Genomic DNA, 21896 nt, shown 5'->3' on the forward strand with positions numbered 1-21896 from the left:
TGGGGGGGGGGGGGGGTGCCTGGGTGGCTCAGTTGGCTAAGCATCTGACTTCAGCTCAGTTTCAGCTTCAGCTGCCCTGACAGCTCAGAGCCTGGAGCCTGCTTCAGCTTCTGTGTCTCCTTCTCTTTCTGCCTCTCCTCCACACAGACTGTCTCTCTCTCTCAAAAATAAACAAACATTTAAAAATCTTTTCAAAATAAAAGAATAAAGGAATTCTGGGAAAGGCAGTTAAAAGAAGAGGCATCTTTGGATTGCTGGTGGGATCCAGAATAATGTACAGAAGCTTCTACAGAATGGAAATTAGGAGGAATTCAGGAACTCTGGAGCTAACAGTAGGAGATGAACAACTGTACAGAGTTCCTATCATTATTCCCATTTTATAAATGAGTAAACTGAGGCTTACAGATCAAGACTAGCTTTCCTAGAAATACATATTTTTTTCTTTAAGTCTAAGATTTCAAAGTTCCCATTTCTTAAGAACTAAACCAGGCTAACCTCTGCAACATGACTAAAATTCTGCAAACTGCCAGCATGATGGCTACAGTCAGATTTTAAGAGTTTCTCGGCAGTATGACACTTTCACCTTGTCAGGCCGTCTTTAGTATACACAAAATTAAAAACTGAATGTATCTCCTTGTTGGACAAGGTATGAAGAGCTGCACACAGATATTTCTAGACCATTCTCCAACCGCTGAGCACTTATTTTAATCAAACTTTCACAAAGATTAACAGTACAGTACTTCTTCTCCAGCTGACTAAAAACAGAGGCCATCTTTGAATTTTGTATATTGGACTTTCATACAGCGATGTGCCTAAAGAGGCTTCAAATGCTCTCTCTTAGCTAAAGGACTATAATGGTTCATGTCAGCTACCTATTACAACTCAGTAGCACTACCAACCCTGGGAAACTTAAATTTTTCTTTGCATTTTTCCCTCTGCTGGACACAAATGCATGAAAAAGAGAAATAAGAAAGTACTAGTGATAAGTATAGGCCTCAGACTATAATAAAGATGGGATCTCTAGATAATTTCAGAGTGAAAAATGCTGGATATCAATTGAACACACCTTCTAGATTTAAGAAGATTAAACTTGTGGTTCAATAGTGAGTGGGGAAGAATGAGGGGACGGGAGAGGAGGGGAAATGCAAAAAACACATACCTGAATTCTGGAAATAAATCACTAAAGAATGTTTGTAAAAGGGAAGGGATAATCAGAACAATAGTTTTTAGCTCTTTACAACCAGAACTATCTTCAAACTCTTGCCACCCAAGCAACTTTTCAATATGGAAAGGAGGGACTTGTCCTATTTTTCTTTCTTCTATTTCTACTAAATTAAAAGGACAATAATAGGATCCATTTAAAAGCCTCTTAGAGTTTGTGGTAGGCAGCTTCAGACATGGTTACCAATATCCCCACCTCTAGTAAACACACCCTTGTGTAATTACTCCCCTTGAGTGTGGCTGTAAAAGTGACCTCTGGTGATGGGATGTCACTTCCATGATTCACTAACAGAAGACTGTGACTTCCATCTTGCTAACACACACTCTCTGCCCTCTTGCTTGCTCACTCTGGTGAAGAAGGCTGCCATGTTTTAAGATGCTCTGTGGAGAAGCCAAGGGAGCAAAGAACCAAGGAAAGCTTCCACCTTCCACCTATCAGATCATGAGGAAATGAAGCCTCCTAACAACCACATGACTGAGTAAATCTTGACTGTACAGTCAAGACTGAGGTGACTGCAACATCTTAGGAAGACGGTGAACAGGATCTAGATAAGCCACACCTCGATTCCTGACCCACGGAGCCTGTGACATGATAAATGTTTAAACATCTTTAAAGCTACTGAGTTTTGGGGCAATTTGTCAATATGCCAATAGGTAACTAATATAGACTTACAACATTCATGGCCAACATGTCACAGACAATCCAGAATGCTGTTAAAAATCAAGTATTCTACCTGAATGAGCAGGTATCATGAGGGAAAAAAATAAACCAAAACTAAAATAGCTCTTTATTAGTTAGTATCACAAAGTATCTAGGGTCATATATTACACATTTCTTTGTAGCTAAAACATCTATTACATCATTTCCTTTAACCAGCTGAATTACATTTGACTCTAAATATTGGCAAGTTTAATATTATTATTACTACTAACCTCTAACAGAATAAGTCCTTAGGTCTGTGACAGAAGTGATTTTTTTGACAATCCCAAAGTGTGCAGCAGATGGTAACTAATAACAAAACCCAAAAGATGACTGGATACAAAATTATTTTCCCCCTCAACTAAATTTCCATGTACCATGTTTGTAAAAGATACAGTTTTTTGTGCCCACAGGCTTCAAAAGAGTACAAATTCACCCACTATTATGAACAGTAATTACCATTCAAAACTAAAGTTAGAGTTTTAGGATGGAACCGCCACAAATATGTTTTAAAAGTGAGAGCAGGTCAGGGCCCCAGAGCACTTACTCAGATCTTTCATTTGATAAAGACCTAGCATTTATCATGTTTTAGGTACTGAGATATGAAAAGTGATGAAGAGATAGTTTAACACACATTTCCGTTTATGCCACTGATCCAGTAGCAAAACTCATAACTGAGAAGCCATAAATCTACTTAACAATACTATCACTTAGCCAATATTTCTCTTTGCCAAAGAATAATGTGCAATTGCCAGATGCTTTGCTGAAATTCAAGTAACTTACGAACACCAACAATATGCCAACACTAGGAATAGAGAGACTGGTAAGATACGATCCTTACTCCCTAGGAGCTCATAATTTTGAAAACAGGATAAACTCTATCTTGGCATCCTTCCAACCTACCAGAACAGTAATCTCATAAAAGTGAGTCATCTTATATTTCATCTTCTTACTCTTAGCTATGTCCTGCTGTAAAATTAAAATACATCTTTTTTTCCCTTGGTGTTTACAAGTTCCAAATATTTATAGACTTATGTCTCTACTTCACTGCCTCTCAGCCAAGATGAATATATTTAGCTCTTCTTCTCCTTTCTTTTTAAAGCAATTCCTCAATATAAGTAATCTTTTTAGTAATTTTGTTTAAATTCTCTACTTCTGGTATTAAATTCTAGGATCCAAATGATGAAGCTAAATACAATTACAGATATGTAATCAATCACAATGAAAAACCCCAACCTTCTTTGATGATATAATGCCTCTTTTGTGAAGTCCCAAACATGGATTTTTATTTCTTTTTTAAATTTGGGGGGTTATACTGTTACATTGCAAATTCACATTTACTCTAACACCTTAATTGTATGGCTCTTGCAGAGATGGTACATACTCTGAAACAACCATGACTAACAAAGAGTGTAAAGCCAAATTTCTGACAGCAATAGGAAATGAAGCATTAAGAAAAACCACACACTGACTGAAACTGCAACTCTATTAAGCTCACACAAAAAAATAATTTTTTACATGTCCCCATCATGCTTTCAACACCACATTCATATGTAATATCCTTTATATTTCTATACCTACTATAGAATATATCTCAAATCAACACACAGTTAAAATCTTCTACTCGTGAAAATACTCGGGAAAAACCATGACAATGTGGTCCAGGTATCAGAACTCATGATGAGTGAAAAGAATTGAGTGGGCTCTCACAGGGTAGATTCCTACTTGATTCGAAGTTTCAAATATTCTTCAAATATCTTGAAGAATAGAGGCATTCAATGAATATAAGTAAAATATGAAAACATGTGCTATACAGGGTCAGAACCATATACAGAATATATTTTCAACACTGTGCTCATGCTATCAATGAAGTAATAATAATCAGTGGTGACTTCTTTAATGGCAAAATAAAATTTCATTCTATTGCTCCCCAATTTTTTTTAAGTAAACTCTGAAATTTAGGGCCTTCCTTGATCAGGTTCCAACCAGTATCTTTCTAGGCTTAACCACACACTATCACAATTTAGCTTATCCAAATTGGAGACACACAGAACTCCATGCCCTTTTGGGATAATTCAAGTGTTTTCTCACCTCTGAAGCTTTTATTCCTAACACTCGCTTAGGTTACCATCCTCTCTCAAATCTCTGCTTAGGGTGTCAGTACGGTCGAGTGGTCTAAGGTACCAGACTCAAACTTTGCCTCAAATATCTGTTGAAATTCTACTATCCTTCAATATCTAGCTCAGGTGGCAGTTCTCTGAAGCTTTCCCTTATCCCTTCCTCATAACCTCTTCTAACCTTGAGTAGCATTTAATCTGTGCCTGTCACATAGCCACAATCACATTCTTTCTCATCTATCTTACAGAATAACTGTTTGTGCATATGTCATATTTCTTCTCTCAGGGTAAACTCTGGAGAAGGTCTTTAATGAAATCATATATTTACTGTCCCCCTCCATCCTTGCTTTAAACATACAAAGTAATAATAAATGTTTATTGAGGACAGTGTGTTGAGATATATAAATATGTTATTTGGTCCAAAAGCATGCCATAACAATCTATTCTTACTCAAATTTATTCACTGAGGAAATATTTACTCAGGGTCTGTTGTGTACAGGTACTACTAGTGTGCCAAAATGAATCACGGACCCTGCTTTCTCGAGTGCATGGTCTAGAAGATGATCTAAGATAGCCGCATAAATTACTATAATACTAACAGATAAATGCCATTAAGAGAAGTAAAGAAGTACAACAGCAACCAACAAGAAGAGATTATTTCCAAGTAGGAATGAATATGAGGATAAGTTTTAACATTTGTGCAAGTCCTCACAGACAGGTAGTATTTGAATATGTACAGATGGGGTAATAAATAAAGGCCACTGAGGCATGAAATCTCAGAATGACACAGGGAACAATCAATAGTTTAATGGTATAGTGCAAGTGAAAGATTATCGGATTGGGATAAAGAAAAATTCTACAGATAGTTGGAGCTATATCTGCTATGACCTTGAAAGCCCATTAAGGAACCACAGTTTTAGTTTATAAACAATGAGAAACTATTTCAAAGTTCTTGATTAGGAGCTGTGTAATTATCCAGAAGGTCTACAGTGGATGGAAGGGAAAGAGACTGTTTGCAAGGAGACAAGTTAAGAGGTTAGTACCATACTGTAAGAAAGAGACAATAAAGGCCTGAACTAGGAATGAAGCACTAGGGATAAAGGATACTTTAGAGGTGAAACTGACAAGACTAGGCGAGTCTAGATGTACAGTGCAAGGGTTTGCAAGGGGTAAAAGAACTTTCTAGGCTGAGAGGAGGGTGATGCCATAACTAAAACAGACGCTAAACCAGCAGCAAGTCAACAAAGAGAAAACCAAGTCCTAGTCGTCCTGAGTTTTAGTCCCAGTGGACACTTGGGTGACAACATTAGAAATAAAATCTGTTGATCTATGCTATTTAAAATAAAATATACAACGTTGTGAAAAAGAGAAGAGTTGAAATGAGTCAGTCTTCAATAAAAGATTCTGATCGATGATTCAAACATGATCATGACCTCAAAAATAACTCACATAGGTTATGTTAATTACATAGCAAATTAATATCCAAATTATCTAATTAATTAGATATTAATTAATATCTAAAACCATTTATGAAGGAGAGGTTTTGATCTAGAACCACCTCGTGTAACCACAGAAAAATGTGCTGATTCATGGTTACTAGTGAAGTGGAAAGGCAGAACTTTGAGAACCTTACAGTTCAAAATTATGAGGTGAACTGCATCTGTTGCAATGGTAAGTCCATCTTTGTGGTCACTGTCATTTGGCTCCAATTTATCTTTAATGCCACAGCAAGAGATGGTCAAGTCAGATGACAAGGCCTGGCAGGGTAGCCTCAGGTACTAACTAGATCTTCTTGTATATTCATTCCTTTCTACAATAAATACTTTCCCTCAGTTAGTTAAACTGAGTTAACCTAGATTCATCCCTACCGTACCCCTAGAATCTCCAAAAACCTAAGAAATGACCTTGAAACCACTTTTTCAAGGAGAGTTGGGAATAAAACTTCCAATTTTAAACTCATGGGTATTACAAACTATTCAGTACCCATATTTTCTTACAAATAAACAAAAAACCAATATCATCAACATAAACTAAAATAACAATGCAAAGATAACTGGCATAGAATCTGACATTAACAAATGTTTGTTACATGTGGACTGAAAATAAAGTAAAATCAAACGTTTGATTTGTTGATAATACTGATAAAAACCTTTATTGATAATACTGACTGATAACATTCTATTTACTGGATGCAATGTCATTATTTCAATTTAGCTCTTAAGGGGAAAAAAACAGTAAGAACTCAATCTTTATTAATGTTTTTACTGCAAATGAGCAATAATATGAAGAACAAAATGGACTGAAAGGTACTTACTTCACATATGACTATTCCATTATTATACCAATTATTCACTGAAAACCATACGGACATTTTATAGCTATGCATAAATATAAATGGAAGCACATACACCAAGTGTTAATAATGGTAATCTTTTCATCGTAGGCTTATGGTTGATTTTTATTTCCTTCTTTTTTGCTTTTATGTATTTTCAAAATTTTCTACAATCAATGTTTATAGTAATTGTACCAAGAAGAAAAAGTATTTTTTAAGAGAGGGGAAAAAACCGTATTGATCAATTTCAAAGAAATATACTTACCAAATCTCTGTGAAGCACCCAATTTGCATGGAGGTAATGGATACCGTCAAGAATCTGGTAAAGTAATGATTTAACCATAGATCTGGGCAACTGCATGGGCTTTTTATTTGCTTTTGATGCACGGTGAAACTTAATAATGTGCTAAAATTAAAAAAAAAACAAAACATACTATTATAATATACAATCTCTGCTAATATTTATATCAATAAAACACAATCAAGTCTGCAATAAATTCTCTACATTTAAAAATTACTTACTAAAGGCCAATGATGACACACAAAAAAAGAATTTGAATAATAAAGTCAACCAAATGGGAACTATATTGGGGGTGAATGTGACAATGTTATTGTGGGTATAATAACTAGATTTACTGAAACCGCTAAGATTTTCATTAAGTAGAACCAAAAGGTAAAAAGAACTGGTACTTAAAAGAGTGCATAAAAATAGTACTAGTTCTGGGGCACCTGGGAGGCTCAGTCGGTTGACTGTCTGACTTTGGCTCAGGACATGATCTCATGGTTTGTGAGTTTGAGCCCCGCATGGGACTCTGTGCTGACAGCTTGAAGCCTGGAACCTGCTTCAGATTCTGCGTCTCCCTCTCTCTCTGCCCCACCCCCATTTGCACTCTGTTTCTCTGTCAAAAATATATAAACATCAAAAAAATTTTTTTAAATAGTACTAATTGAAAAAAAATAGCACTAGTTGTATTCTCTATTGACAGAATGAAAGATTAAAAGAAAATACTCTGCATATCTTTACTATTTCTTTAAAATATTGTAAGTAAACTTGATGCCACACATGGGGCTCAAACTCACAGCCCTGTGATCATGAGTCTACCAACTGAGCTGGCCACACACCCTTAATTTTTTACTATTCTATAAAAAAGCTAGCATTTAGTACATTTGTATAATGTCACTATGTGTACATTTGAATTACTACAAAGTTCCACCTTCTTTTGGCATAGAATGAAATTAGGATGCATTCCTAGTAGTTAATATTAAATAGGAAATCACTAGAAAGGAGGAAGGAGAGAAAAAGGCAGAATTCAATCTCACTGAAATAAATACAACTTGGGGCGCCTGGGTGGCTGAGCCGTTAAGCATCTGACTTCGGCTCAGGTCATGATCTCGTGGTTCATGAGTTCAAGCCCCAGGTCAGGAACTGTGCTGACAGCTCCAAGTCTGGAGCTGCTTCGGATTCTGTGTCTCCCTCTGCCCCTCCCCTCCTTGTACTCTGTCTCTCTCAAATATAAATTCAAAAAATTTTTTTAAAAATACAACTGGATCACTATATTCAAATTTTATGTCCACATGTTATTCTGTAGGTTATAACAACATTTTTATGATAGGGAAGAAATGCTACCTGTCACCCAAACCTCCACCTCCGTCTTCACCCCAGCCCTGTGCAAAACATGACACGATGAGTATCAAAGGTCATTTTAAACCCCCACTAAACAATAATGGTAAAGCTGCCAACCACGTTCTACTAACTTTAAAATGGCCAAATGGCAGAGAAAAAATTTAACCTATTAACATAGCTTTCTTGCTTTTTTGTCAACTGTTTAACAACATGTACTTTATTTAAAGGAATAATAGAAAATTAGGGTTTATATGGAAAAGCAGTATCTAAAAAATATATATAACAGGAGCTATACATATGTAACTTTCAACATTTTATAGCCACATCAAAAGAAAAAAAATAGGTAAAATTAGTGTAATATATTTTAATTAACCTACTATATTCAAAATATTATTTCAACATAGAATCAATATAAAAATATTAATGAGATATTTTACACCTTTTTTTCCATAGTAAGTCTTCAAAAGTCAATGTGTGTTTTACATTTACGGTACATCTCAACTGAGACCAGCTACACTTCAGGTGCTCACTAGGCACGCATGCTAAGGGCCATCATGTTACAAACAACGCGGTGCTACAGGACCTGACCAGTCCAATGCACTGCATGATCTTTCATCATACCACCAATGTTCAAGGTGAGAAGTACATACATTATCAAGCAAACCTTGGTAGAAATATAAAGGTTCCAGAGAAATGGGGAAAACCTAATTTTTATGAATATCCATGAAAAGAATGGAGAAAACGTCACTGGACATTCTCGTCAATATGTTGTAATAGCATAAACTCTGAAAGCTCCTTAAAGACTGAGAAGTCTGTCAAAGTTATTCCTAAACAGATATGTTCATCTATATAGATGACAAACCACACTATGTTAAGTCAAAATTTAATCATCCAAAATTTGAACTTCCTGCCAAGTTTGATTTTTTTTTTTTTTTTTTTACTTTTAGCAACGCCTTGGATAAAATGTTTAAGCACCCTGATTCCTAACTTCAAAAATTTAGAATTAGAATTTTTGGCTAATCTTTGTAAAACCATGTATGTACTTCTATTTGGTGGAGTCAGTTTTAAATGCCAAAATGTTGCAAGAGATTGGCCTTAACTTAGGGAAATTATTCACAAGAATATATAACTGGTGAAACTTCAACTACAGTGTGTACCACAAAAGAAAGCCATTTTCTCTACACATATCAGTAAACTGCCAATAATTACTTGCATAAAATGACAGTTTCATACACATTAATCCCTTCTGAAGTACAATTTATGAATATTACAAATACTATCTTCCTGCTTTCATATCATGATAACGTTCATTGCTCAAATTCTTTTCAACCTGCATTTACATTTATTACATTTACTTTGAACTCTGGTGGTCAACGGAGCAAGTTTTGTTTTATGCGCATTAGCAATATGTAGTGCATCCATTTCTTTCTCCATACTTAGATGAAAGAGTCCTAAAAATAAAGTGAGTTTAAACTTACCCACAAATCATGTTCTGCATAATCAAAGAGCAGCCACACCTTCCTGTCACTGTGAGAAAGGAACACCTTCTGCAATGCGATCACATTAGGGTGCTTCAATTCTCGCAAAAGCTGAATGCAAGAGAAAGAGAGGGGTCACTCTCCTGATAGCAAGGAGGAGGGAATGATGAATTTTCTATAACTTTAAAGTTGAAATCTTTGAAAATTTCTGCAAAATAAAATTTTTAAAAATACCCCTACTGGGGCACCTGGGTGGCTCAGCCAGTTGAATGTCTGACTCTTGATTTCAGCTCAGGTCATGATCTCACAGCTCATGGGTTTGAGTCCCACATCGGGCTCTGTGCTGACAGTGTAAGCCTGCTTGGGATTCTCTCTCCTTCTCTCTCTGCCCCTCCCCACTTGTGTGTACTCTCTCTGTCTCTCAAAATAAATACCCCTACTCTGAGATAAGTTCTGTCAACATCTTGATGCATCCTTTCAATTCTTTTTCTATGTGTATGTGAATGTTTTTAAATGGGGTCATTTTGGGTCGTCTGGGTGGCCCAGTCAGCTGAGCGTCTGAGTCTTGATTTCAGTTCAAGTCATGATCTCAAGGTTGTAAGATCAAGCCCTGCAATGTGGAACCTACTTGGGATTTTCTCTCTCTCTCTTTCTCTCTGCCCCTTTACTGCTCATGCATGTGATCTGTCAAAATAAGTAAATAAACATTTAAATAAATAAAATAAAATGGGATCATTTTAAGTCGTAAAATGTAAAATAGTAAACAAAAGCAGTATCTTATTATCACTAAATGATTAAATATATTTTGGAATGTATCTTTTTTACTGTTGGGGGACAGGATCCACATATTAATACTGTCCATATCTACTCTAGCACAGTATGTGCTCAATAAATATTTGACAAAAGAAGGAAAGATATTTGATAATCCCTACACTTATCCATTCCTAGAGCATGTGGGGTTAAGGGTTTTTTTTTAGGAAAGCAGTGAGTATAATGACTCTCATACCCACTGATTAAAAAAAAAAAATTTGGTGTGGAGAAGAGGTCCTATAAATAGAGAAAGGAATAGGCCCTCAGAGAGCAGAAGCTGGACCATGATAATAAGAAGGAAATCATAAGAAGATAGACCAGATTAGCAAGTGAAAACTTAGCAGCGGCACAGAACAGGCAGTTGCTTGATAAAATATTTACCGACAATAACTTTAGCTGTCCAAGATGAAAGCCTATAAACATGCTTGCCACAGGCTGTCCTTAACCAGGGTTCAGATTTAACACAAACATATTCAATCTGATATTTTGAATGTCTTTTATTTATTTTGTATTTTTTATTTTATTTGAGAGATAGAGTGTGTATGTGAGTGGGGGAGTGGGACAGAGGAAGAAAGAATTCCAAGCAGGCTCCATACTCAGTGCTGAGCCTGACGCAGGGCTCAATCCCACGATCCTGGGATCCTGACCTGAGCAGAAATCAAGAGTTGGACACTCAACTGACTGAGCCACCGAGGCGTCCCTGAATGCCTCTTGAATATAAAACTCTGTGGGAGATACAAAAAGGGAAAGGGAGCAAAATCTCTACTGAATGCTTTCTGTGTGTAAGAGGATTATACACGCATGTTTTTCTCTCATTTACTCCTTACAACTACCCTCTGATGTACAAGGAACCTGAAGTCCAGTGTAATAAAAATAATTTGAACAAAATAAAACACCTAGAAAGAGAAGAGGCTTGGATTTAATTAGATCTGCCTAATTCCAAGTCCATGCTTTTCCCATTATGGCTAAAGTCCTTGTCTTCAATTCCTACAGTGTAAAGACAGACACACAAATAGATCGATGAGACAAGAGAAAAACGAATTGCCTACTCATTCTAATAACTTTAAATGAGTTAAAGTATACACCTTGAGTGCCTGTGCTGGAATCCTGTAAAAATTGTGTGAACTCCATCTCTGGAACATTTATAAATTACTTCCCAGCTGCCTAATTCTTTACTACTTTCAATGTTAGGTTTCCCAGTTCTTCAATTCTTTCATTTTGGCTCTGTACTTCAGCTTTTTCTCTTCACCTGCACTTTGACCACCTTTCTGGAAGGTGCTCTACCAACTCTAATTTGGGCATGGTTCTCGGATATGACTCCCTGGGTTCTCCCTCAACCCACATGCCCTGAAACACAGCTACGAGGTAAGAGTTAGGATGGGATGGGCTGCTCCTAGACAGCCTTCTACTTTTCACAGTCTGCCTCAGGATTCTATCCATAATTCCTATGGGATCTAGATGGGAAGGAGGAGCTGGAAGGAAATATCCAGGGAAGATATAACAATCCTACTCCCTTGGTGGGGGCAGGGGGGTGGGCAATCAAATGGGTGCTCAGCTATCAGCTGCTATCCATTCCCTCTGCCTAAGAAATGTTAAACAACCCTGGTCCTTGCTTCAGATTCAAGTATTATACATAACATCCTCCTAATTACTAACTGGATCAGAGAAAGTGGCATTTTGGAGGGATGCAGAGCTATATCTAGACAGTTTGCTCCTTTTGAATGTTTTAGGCGCCCAGACTCAGTGGGTTGATATGTTTAATGACCCCATTTGGCATTGTCAACCTTCAAGCACTTGGACGCTGGTAAGAGGTCTCACTGCAGGTGTAATGCCTTGTTATCCTCTCTTTCTAACTCTTGGTGTTGATGAACTTAGAAAGTTTGGCTTTATTACGCCTCTACCCAAAATACGTTGTCTTTGCTGCCTGCAGTAGAAGGGAAAGTGAAACTCACTTCTGCATCTAAACCAGGCTCTGACTTGTCTGGGAGATGGGACATATAGCAATATTTAACCAATATCTCTAAAAAATTATGTTTTCTGTGACTACAAATTGGTGATCCCTCTACAATGGAGCCACTTTAGCTCCCGTGTTTAAACATTATTTTGAATAGGTAATATAATCCAAAAATCAAAAGTACATTAAAGACATCTCATTACCACTCCTGCCCCTAATAATCCTAGTCCTTCTTGCCTCAGGGAATTAACAACTTTTATTAGTTAATCCTTCCAGTGTTTCTTTATGGAAATAAAGCAAATGGAATATATAATCTGTCCTTATTTACTCAAAAGATAGCACTTCACTTTTTCTTAGCACAATCTATTTTGGAAATCCCTCAATATCAGTACAATATTAGTGTCTTTCCTTATCTTTTTTTAATGTTTATTTATACTTGAGAGAGAGCAGAGAGAGATGGAGACAAAATCTGAAGCAGGCTCCAAGCTGTCAGCACAGAGCCCGATGCGGGGCTGGAACTCACAAACCATGAGAACGTGACCTGAGCCGAAGTCGGACGCCCAACTGACTGAGTCACCCAGGTGCCCCTCTTTATCTTTCTTATAGCAGCAATGTATTCCTAGGTCTTTTGCTTTCTAGGTTCTTTTTTTTTTATTGTGGCAAAATATACATAATACAAAATTCACCATTTAAACCATTTTTCAGTGTTCAGTTCAAAGGCATTAAGTATATTCACACTGCTGTGCAGAACTTCTTTAGCATCTCAATCTGAAACTCAGTACCATTAAACAATATGGTCCCTGAGAAACACTACTCTTTCTATTTTTATGATTTGACTATTCAAGGCAACTTATATAAGTGGAATCATATAATATTTGTCTTTTTATGCCTGTCTTCTTTCATTTAGTGTCTCCAAGGTTCATCCATGTTATAGCATATGTCAGAATTTCTTTCCTTTTGAAGGCTAAATAATATTCCATTGTACGTACATACCACATTTATTTATCTATTCATCCCTTCCATCATCCCATGGATATCCAGGTTGATTCCACCTTTTGGCTATTATGAATGAATAATGTTGCCTTATGCACTGATGTACAAATATCTCTTAGAGTACTTTCTTTTATATACTCAGGAGAAAAGCTGGTGGCTCCTATGGTAATTCTATGTTTAATTTTTTGAGAAATTGCCATATAGGCTTCCTTTTAATATGACCTACAGGAGAGAAAAGTATATTGTTTTCAACTGCATGCATTTAGTAGAAATGTTTTCCTAATCCCCAAATTTGCATTTCCTAGTACAGCAATATATACTTTGTATTTCTGCATATCTGCTGAGTCTCTCCCACCCTACAGGTCTCTATAAATCACTGAACATCAATACGAAGGCAGATGAGGCAAAGGAATAGCAAGCTAATGTTACCTATGACTATTCTGTCCTTTCTTCAAATTTTTCTTTCACTCTACAGCCAAAGAGGTGTTTCAAAAATACAAAATTGATCATCTCCGACACCAGGGACAGGTCTAAGGAAGTAAAACAAGGGATGGGGCAAAGGCCAAATAATGAGGAACCTTGTAAGCCATGCAGAAGTGTCACAGGTAAGGTTCTTTAATATCCCTGGAAACTTGCTGGGGAAAGGGGTTAATGGAGAAGCCAGCTGATATTAAAGGTACCATCGTTTGACTATCCTCTGTGTGTGTCTCATAGTCAGACCACTTAACAAGCAACTTTGAGGGTGAGTTGAAGATGACTCAGATTTGGCCTCATGAAATCATCTATACTTTTTGTGTATTTATATTCATATATTTTTATATTACTTTAACAGTTTACAACTGCCCCCTTCCTTAAACCTTGAGGACAATTTTAAAATTCTACCTATATCCCCAGGGACTAACACAGACCTTGAAACATAGAAGAAGCGCTGTGTTTAGTGATCTCATCTAGTTTGAGGGCTTCAAATGTCACCTATGTGCATGAACTCCCAGATGCTTATCTCTAGCTCACACATCTTCCTTAAACTCCAGCGATGCATATCAACATCTCTGCTTGGAATGTCTAAGAGCCAAAACTAAGGTGATGACCTCCACCTCCCCTGACCTTTACCTCAACTGCTCTTCCCCAGGCTTGGTTGATAGCAACAGTTACTTAGGTAAACAACTTCAGACTTTAGCTCTATTTGCAATATACTTTCCCAGTGAGTCTTTCCCTGACCTTCTATTTGAAATTATAACCTCCCTCTCCACCTTTATTTTTTCTGCAAAGTACTATCACTACCAAACATATTATAGCTCTCTATTCCTTATCTATAACTCTAAAGAGCTCAGAAAGTCAAAAGCTTAGGGCACCTGGGTGGCTCAGTTGGTTAAGGATTTGACTTTTGATTTTGGCTCAGGTCATGATGCCACGGTTTGTGAGACTGAGCCCTGCATCAGGCTGTGGTCTCACAGTGTGGAGCCTGGTTGGGATTCTTTTTCCCTCTCTCTCTGCTCCTCCCCTGCTCACTCTCTCTCTCTCAAAATAAATAAATAAACATTAGGGGGGAGAGAGAGAGAGAGAGAGAGAGAGAGAGAGAGAGAGAGAGAAGGAAGAAAACCAAAAAGCTTTCTAGGCTCATGTAGGAAAAAATTTAACTTCAATGGAAAAATAAATGCACCATCAAGGGCACATCCTTTCAGGTTACTGGGTTCTGATTCTATGGAAGCTATTTTACAACTCTGTACACTATAGCTGACTGATAATAATGCAGAGTAATTCTTGTCTGTACACATGCAAATTGTCCTGTCCAGTAGAAGTTCACTGACTTCCTTCTCTCATTATGGAAGAGGCCAGTTTTGCTTCAACTTATATATAATTTTAATCTTCCTGATCTATAAATATGCCTGTTCTGAAGACTGTCCTTTGAATGGGTTATATCATCTACTTGGTTTCTTCATTTACTAATGCAAATGTGTGCATCTTTTACCTGTATCACATCCTAATTTTACCTTTTTCTGAAAATTATCCTTTAATAGTCATTTTGCAGAAATATCTCACTTGCACTCACATGAAGCTGTTATAGTCTTTATTCATCCAAGTGTGAATGTTCATACTTGTATACTAAAGAATATTAATAGGTTTGCTTCCCTGGGGGTTAGATAACATAATATATATACTATACCACCTCTCTAAAATGTTTTAAAAATTTTTGAGTGTAAAATACATCTCTTCCTGGGGCTTTATTTAAGGAATTGTGGACTTATTGTTTACTTATTTTGTTTATCATCTGTCTTTCTCCATTAACATATAGGCTTCGTGAAGGCAAAGTTTTTGTTGGTTTTATACTACCAGTGCTTAAAATGGCGCCTGGCACACAGTAAGCACTCAATAAATGTCAAATGTCAAAAGAATTAAATCCACTGAATTTACCTAGTTCTTACAAAATAAACTAATAAAGAGCTTGGAATATTATAAAAGTTTGCTATCCTTTCAAAAGGTGTTTTGAATGATTTTGTTTTTAATAAACTGAACAGACTATGTCTAAAAGTAGTTTTTCTCAGGACACTGACTTGCCTCAAGCTATATTTATTTTAGGCTTAAAAAGGAATGGTTATCTCCACTAGCACCCACACTACCAGAAGTACAAGTGGGGGGTGCTGAATGTAAAGAGCAGAAACATGACTCTTAATAGCTAAGGGTGAAATATTTAACCTGTGTAGAACCTGAAAAGCCAAAGGATACACTAAGGGTGTTTTCTGAAATGGAAGCACTACAAAATTCTAAAGAAAATGTACACAGGAAAAAGGGAGATGGGGGACACACCCGAGGAACTAAAGGAGAGAGTCATCCAATCACTGGTTACCCTCAAGGCGAGTTTACTAACCAAATGGTAGACCCAAAATAATTGCCACTCAAGAGTGTATTCTCTACCCTTATTTACTGAAGCAAACAAATAAAAAGAAGGAAATTTCTCAACCATTACTTACTGAAGAAACAAATGAACAAAAACAATGTCCAATAAGACTGATGAGTAAATTATGGTATACCCACATACTGTTGTTTCATACGCATATGCCTAAAGTTTTTAAATACATGAGAAAAGACTTATACCATAATACTGTGATGTAACATAAAAAGGCTGCAAAATATTAAATACTTGTAAAATAGGAAATACACCAAAACATTAATATAGTTATGTCTGGGTGGTGGGATTATGGGTGACTTTTAGTTATATTTTTCTATTTTTTTAAAATATTTTTATTTATTCCTAGGAGAGAGAGAGAGACAGCGTGAGCAGGGGAGGGTCAGAGAGAGAGGGAGATACAGACTCTGAAATAGGCTCCAGGCTCTGAGCTGGAAGTCAGCACAGAGCCCGATGCGGGGCTCAAACCCACGAACCGCAACATCATGACCTAAGCGAAAGTCAGACGCCTAACCGACTAAGCCACCCAGGCGCCCCTCTATTTTTCTATTTTATGGGTTTTCTATAATGAGCATTACTCTTAGAATTTAAAAATTCACACACATGCTGCACACACACACACACACACACACACACCCCAAAAGTTAGTTCTTTCTCTCCAGAAATCTACCTGCTAGGATAAGATTCTATCAAACTATCACAGCTTCTTATGTGGTTGACATGAAAAAGAGACAAAAAGAACGAAGGAGATGGTTGTCTTTGTACTTAACCTTAATTCTTGAAAATATCAGATTGTACCAATGGACTTGAACTTCTTGTCATACAAATATTTGTTCAACATGACATTATGGAACTACAGATATGCTTTAGTCATATCTAAGTAACAGTTAAGTATAATATGATTTTCCTGTTACAATCCAACACTAATTGATAACATCTCCTTCGACAGATAGGCAGGGTACTAAAATGATCTCAAAGGAGTCTAATGAAGAATGTGCAATGAACTTTGATGCAAAGATTTTATCCAATCTTCCTTCAAGGGCATATAAGTGACTATAAAGAGTATCCAGTTTTCACTGTCCTAAACAGATAATAATTCAAAGTTATAAACCTTTGTCTCTAAGGTACTACTTAGGATTCTGACTCACTACGGGGAGCCTTAGGCCAGACTAACAATTACAGAACCCATTTGTTATTTTTATCCACACATCTTTCTTCCCCTCTTATTCCCTCTTTCTGTTCTCCAAGTCTCTGATGCCCCCATGGGTTCCAGATTTTCTTTTAGGGTACCTGAATGGAAAGGGTCCTCTTATACTTCAATAACTCACTTATCTCAAAGTAAATTCAATGTTCTATTCTTATTTGATCTGTTGAAAGTAACTGTAGGATTCATTTGACTATCAATATTTCCCCATAGTGAAAATGGCTTTCTGTTAGGAAGCACTGAGTATACCATTTTTTAAGTCTGTCTGTCTGTCTCTCTCTCATACACACACACACACACACACACACACACACGCACACAGACACGACAAATGAAACCACTTATTTTATGGCAAACGGGATTCACCTAACTCCAAAATGCCCCAGTATTCCTAAAGTGAAATTTAAGAATTAGCATTTTTGAAATTCGATACTTGCACATCTGTGACAGTAGCCCTTTTGGAAGCTGGTCTTTTGCAAGCACGTAGATACATTATAACCTTCCAGCAGGTGGCACTCATACTCTGAAAAGGGGTCTATAAAACAGTAACCCAGCTCTGGTTAAAGGTGGCCCTACATTTTCTTGCTTTATTTTACCTTAGGGACACTGCTTAGGTACCAGTCGTAAGCTTCAGGGTGGTCAATGCTTCTACTGCCACAAAGAGGAAGTGACAGCTGAGGCAGCAGGCACACAGCAAAAAGTACAGGTTTTAGAATTCTAAGATCTGAGTTTGAGTCCTGACTTATTAACTGTATGACACAGAGCAAGTTGATTTAAAAACCCCTCCGGGCCTCATGGAATGATTAACATCCATAGCCAAACATAAACACAGTTTCTATAAGAATTAAATGAAATATAAGTACATTATATAACATAATGCAGAGGTCATATTAAGAACTTGGTAAATTATAGCTATTACTCTTATTAATTAGCTCTTATTAATAACAATGTGATGAGGACTACATGACATAATGTATGCAGAAAGCTTGGCATACTAGAAATCCTTGATGAATAGCAACTGTTATTATCATTATATATAAGTGGAAGAGGCCAACCACTCCAGACAGAGACACCTGTTAGATGCAGAGGTACTGCGATGGGGAATGCCATAGCATTTCCTTCCCCAATTTCTGAAACTGTTCCCTGGTAGAATCTATAATAATACTATGGCTATGGGAATGTTACTTTCCTTTCCATTCTGCAACAATCTGGTTTCCTTTTCTCTCTGCCTCAAGCACAACAAGGTACTTGATGACTGAGAGATTTCTGAAAGCAAGTGAGGTCTATAATAAATAAATATCCCCTCAATTATGATAATGTGAATGTTCTTTGTAAAGTATGAGTGGAGGCACCGGGTGGCTCAGTTGCTTAAGCGTCCAACTCTTGATTTTGGTTCAGGTCATGATCTCACGGTTCATGGGTTTGAGCCCCACATTAGGCTCTGCACTGACTGCATGGAGTCTTCTTATAATCCTCTCTCTCCCTCTCTCTCTCTCTTACCCTCCCCTGCTTGTGCTCTCTCTCTCTCTCAAAATAAATAAACTAAAAAAATAAAAAATAAAGTATGAGTGTTTAATCTTCTATGTAACATACTCCATAGAGAAAACTACATATTTCTTAAAAATCTATGGCACTCTGAATATATAAGGTTTAAATATGAAAAATGAAACAGATGCAGATCAAAATGAAGAGTTTACAAACTAAAACCTAAAGAAACAGAATTTTCAAGGGCTTTTTGATTCATTGAGGGGTAATCAGAAAATCTTTTCATGTTTCAATGCTCCTGGCTGAAAATCTTCCCTATATTCACAGTTTTTAAAAAATTTTTTAAACATTTACTTTTGAGAGAGAGAGAGACACAGAGTGTGAGCAGGGGAGGGTCAGAGAGAGAGGGAGACACAGAATCCGAAGCAGGCTCCAGGCTCTGAGCTGTCAGCACAGAGCCCGACAAAGGGCTTGAACCCACAAACTGTGAGATCATGACCTGAGCTGAAGCTGGCCGCTTAGCCAACTGAGTCGCCCAGGCGCCCCCTCCCCCTATATTTACAATTACTGAAACTAAATTTGTCTTTCACTCTGTGAAAAGGACACTGTTTTAGTGCCTTGGGGTTTCAGTAGTTAAACTCTTAATATACGTTTATTTCCTTCTCATCTATCCTTTTTATCTCCTAGAAATAAAATGAGGAAGGAAAAACGCTAATTTAAAACTCCTTATTTAGGAGGCACTTGGCTGGCTCAGTTGCTCAAGCTCAGGTCATGAGCTCAAGGTTTGCGGGTTCAAGTCCCGTGTCAGGCTCCGTGCTGATGGTGTGAAGCCTGCTTGCAATTCTCTCCCTCTCTCTGCCCCTTCCATGTGCTCTCTCTCTCTCAAAATGAATAAGTAAAATAAAATCTCCTTATTTAGATCCTTAAAAAAAATAAAAGTATTATTTTATTTTTCATATTTCTGTCTCTAGTCCTCTTCTCTATTCTGCAGTTTGTCCTGACATCTTACCAGTGTCTGAGGCTTAGCTAATACTTTTATGGAGAATCCCAAATCTCAATCTCTAGCTCTAATCTCATTCCTAAACTCTGACATCAATTTCCAATTATGCATATATACATACACATGAAAATCCCATTGTACCTTAAAATCCACAGATCCAAGACTGAACATAGTTTGCCCACTATCCCTGCAATTACACTAATATTTCCTAATCACCAAAGGCAGGCTCAAAACTTACAATCGGTCAGTACTCAGTCATTGAACAAGTAGTATATACTCTGTCTCTTAAATATCACGCATGAATTCTCACCTTGATAATTAGAAACTTTTAGCTAATATTTACACATGTGCTCCTGTCTCTGCCTAGAAAGATCTTCCCTATCCTCTTTGTCTGATTAATGCCTACCTGCTTTTTTACAAAGCAAAAAAATCTATTACCGCTTAAAAAGTGTTCTCTGAAACTCCTAGTCAGAAGTAGGTGTCTCTCTTCTGTTTCCATCCATACTGTATTTCTGTTAACATACAACTAATTAAATAAAATTATGATGTAGTTTAATTATCTCTCTCCCTTAATAGGTTGTAAGGCTCTGGAGTACAAGGACTATGTCTTCCATCTCTACATTTCCATTGTCTTGTACAAGCCAGACACATGGTAGGTGTTCAACAAATGCTGGCTGAATTAATGAGGGATGATTTATCTCTTACCTCTTCTACTCTTACATCCTATGCATTGACATCAGAATATCTTCCTAAAATAAAAATGCTGAGGGGCACCTGGGTGGCTCAGTCAATTGAGCAACTGACTTCAGCTCAGGTCATGATCTCACAGTCTGTGAGTTCGAGCCCTGCATCAGGCTCTGTGCTGACAGCTCAGAAGCCTGGAACCTGCTTCAGATTCTGTGCCTCCCTCTCTCTCTGTCCCTCCCTAGCTCATGCTCTGTCTCTCTCTCTCTCTCAAAAATAAACATTTTTAAAAAAGTCTGATAATGTTAGCTCTCCCATTCCAAAATCTTAAATGGCTTCAAAGTGAAAGCTCCTAAATCAGACATTCAAAACCATCCATCCCAGGGACACCTAGGTGGCTCAGTCAGTTGAGCGTCTGACTTGAGCTCAGCCCATGATCACTGTTCATGAGATCAAGCCTTGCATTAGGCTTTGTGCTGACAAGAGCCTGGACCCTGCCTCAAATTCTGTGTCTCCCTCTCTCTCTGCCCCTCCCCCCACTCACACTCTCTTTCTCTCAAATATAAATAAACATTAAAATTTTTTTTAAAAAAACCATCTACCCCAAAAGCGAAATCTTATTTTCCAGAAATAATCTCTTTGGGAGGGGGGAGTCCTAGAGAGCTGAGACTCAAGATAAAACTGCATCGTAAATGAGGCAGGTGAATAGGATAGGACTCAAATTAAGGACTAGTGAGCTTTTCCCTGATAAAGGGAGTATCCTAATTGCCATATGTTGTGGCCTTCACCTTAAGGACATTCCCTATGCCGCCCTCATGAATGGGAAGAATATGCATATACAGCAAACCCAACCTGCTCTGGAAAGTCCGAGAAGGTTCTCCTAATGAAGCATGCTTGTTGGAAAGAAAACTGGGAAGTACAGAGCCTCAACCAGCAAGGCAGCAAGACTGGCAAGTATTCTCATTATGTCATGAAGACACTAATTCTAAGAACTCCTTCACTATTCATCTTTTAGGAGCATATATCAAATGAAATCTCTACTTTATTCTAAATTTGCTGTGGCAGACTTCTATCACTATGGAACAGAGATATTGCTTTTTTTTTTTTTATCCAGATGAATATTTATAAAACCACCTAGCACTGGACCTGGCACAAAGGAGACACTCAACAAGTTTTGTTGAATGCAAAAATGAAAGCAATAGAACATGTTTGAATTGGGTTTCAAACACATTGGTTAAATAACATTTATTCCACATTGAAAAAATATTATTTTTAAAACTGAAAAAATCTCTAATAAGGAATTTAGTAAGTCTGAAAATTGAAACTGGCATTTGATTAATTAAGCAAATAAAGCAGTAATTTTGTCCTAAATGGCGATAATAAACCTTA

At 37.1% G+C, this 21896-nt stretch overlaps 1 protein-coding gene across 1 annotated transcript in view; it reads right to left on the minus strand.

The window, feature by feature from the left end:
- CDK19 (cyclin dependent kinase 19) overlaps positions 1 to 21896 on the minus strand; it is a 173344-nt gene that overhangs the window by 43681 nt on the left and 107767 nt on the right. Inside the window, exons 3-4 of the mRNA XM_077780044.1 lie at positions 9473 to 9583; positions 6636 to 6776 (exon numbers count right to left, since the gene is read on the minus strand). Coding sequence (XP_077636170.1) covers positions 6636 to 6776; positions 9473 to 9583 — 252 coding nt within the window. The remainder of the gene's footprint in view (positions 1 to 6635; positions 6777 to 9472; positions 9584 to 21896) is intronic.

The sequence above is a fragment of the Crocuta crocuta genome, unplaced genomic scaffold (assembly GCF_008692635.1).
Source record: "Crocuta crocuta isolate KB4526 unplaced genomic scaffold, BGI_CrCroc_1.0 scaffold147, whole genome shotgun sequence".
Taxonomy (NCBI): Eukaryota; Metazoa; Chordata; class Mammalia; order Carnivora; family Hyaenidae; genus Crocuta; species Crocuta crocuta.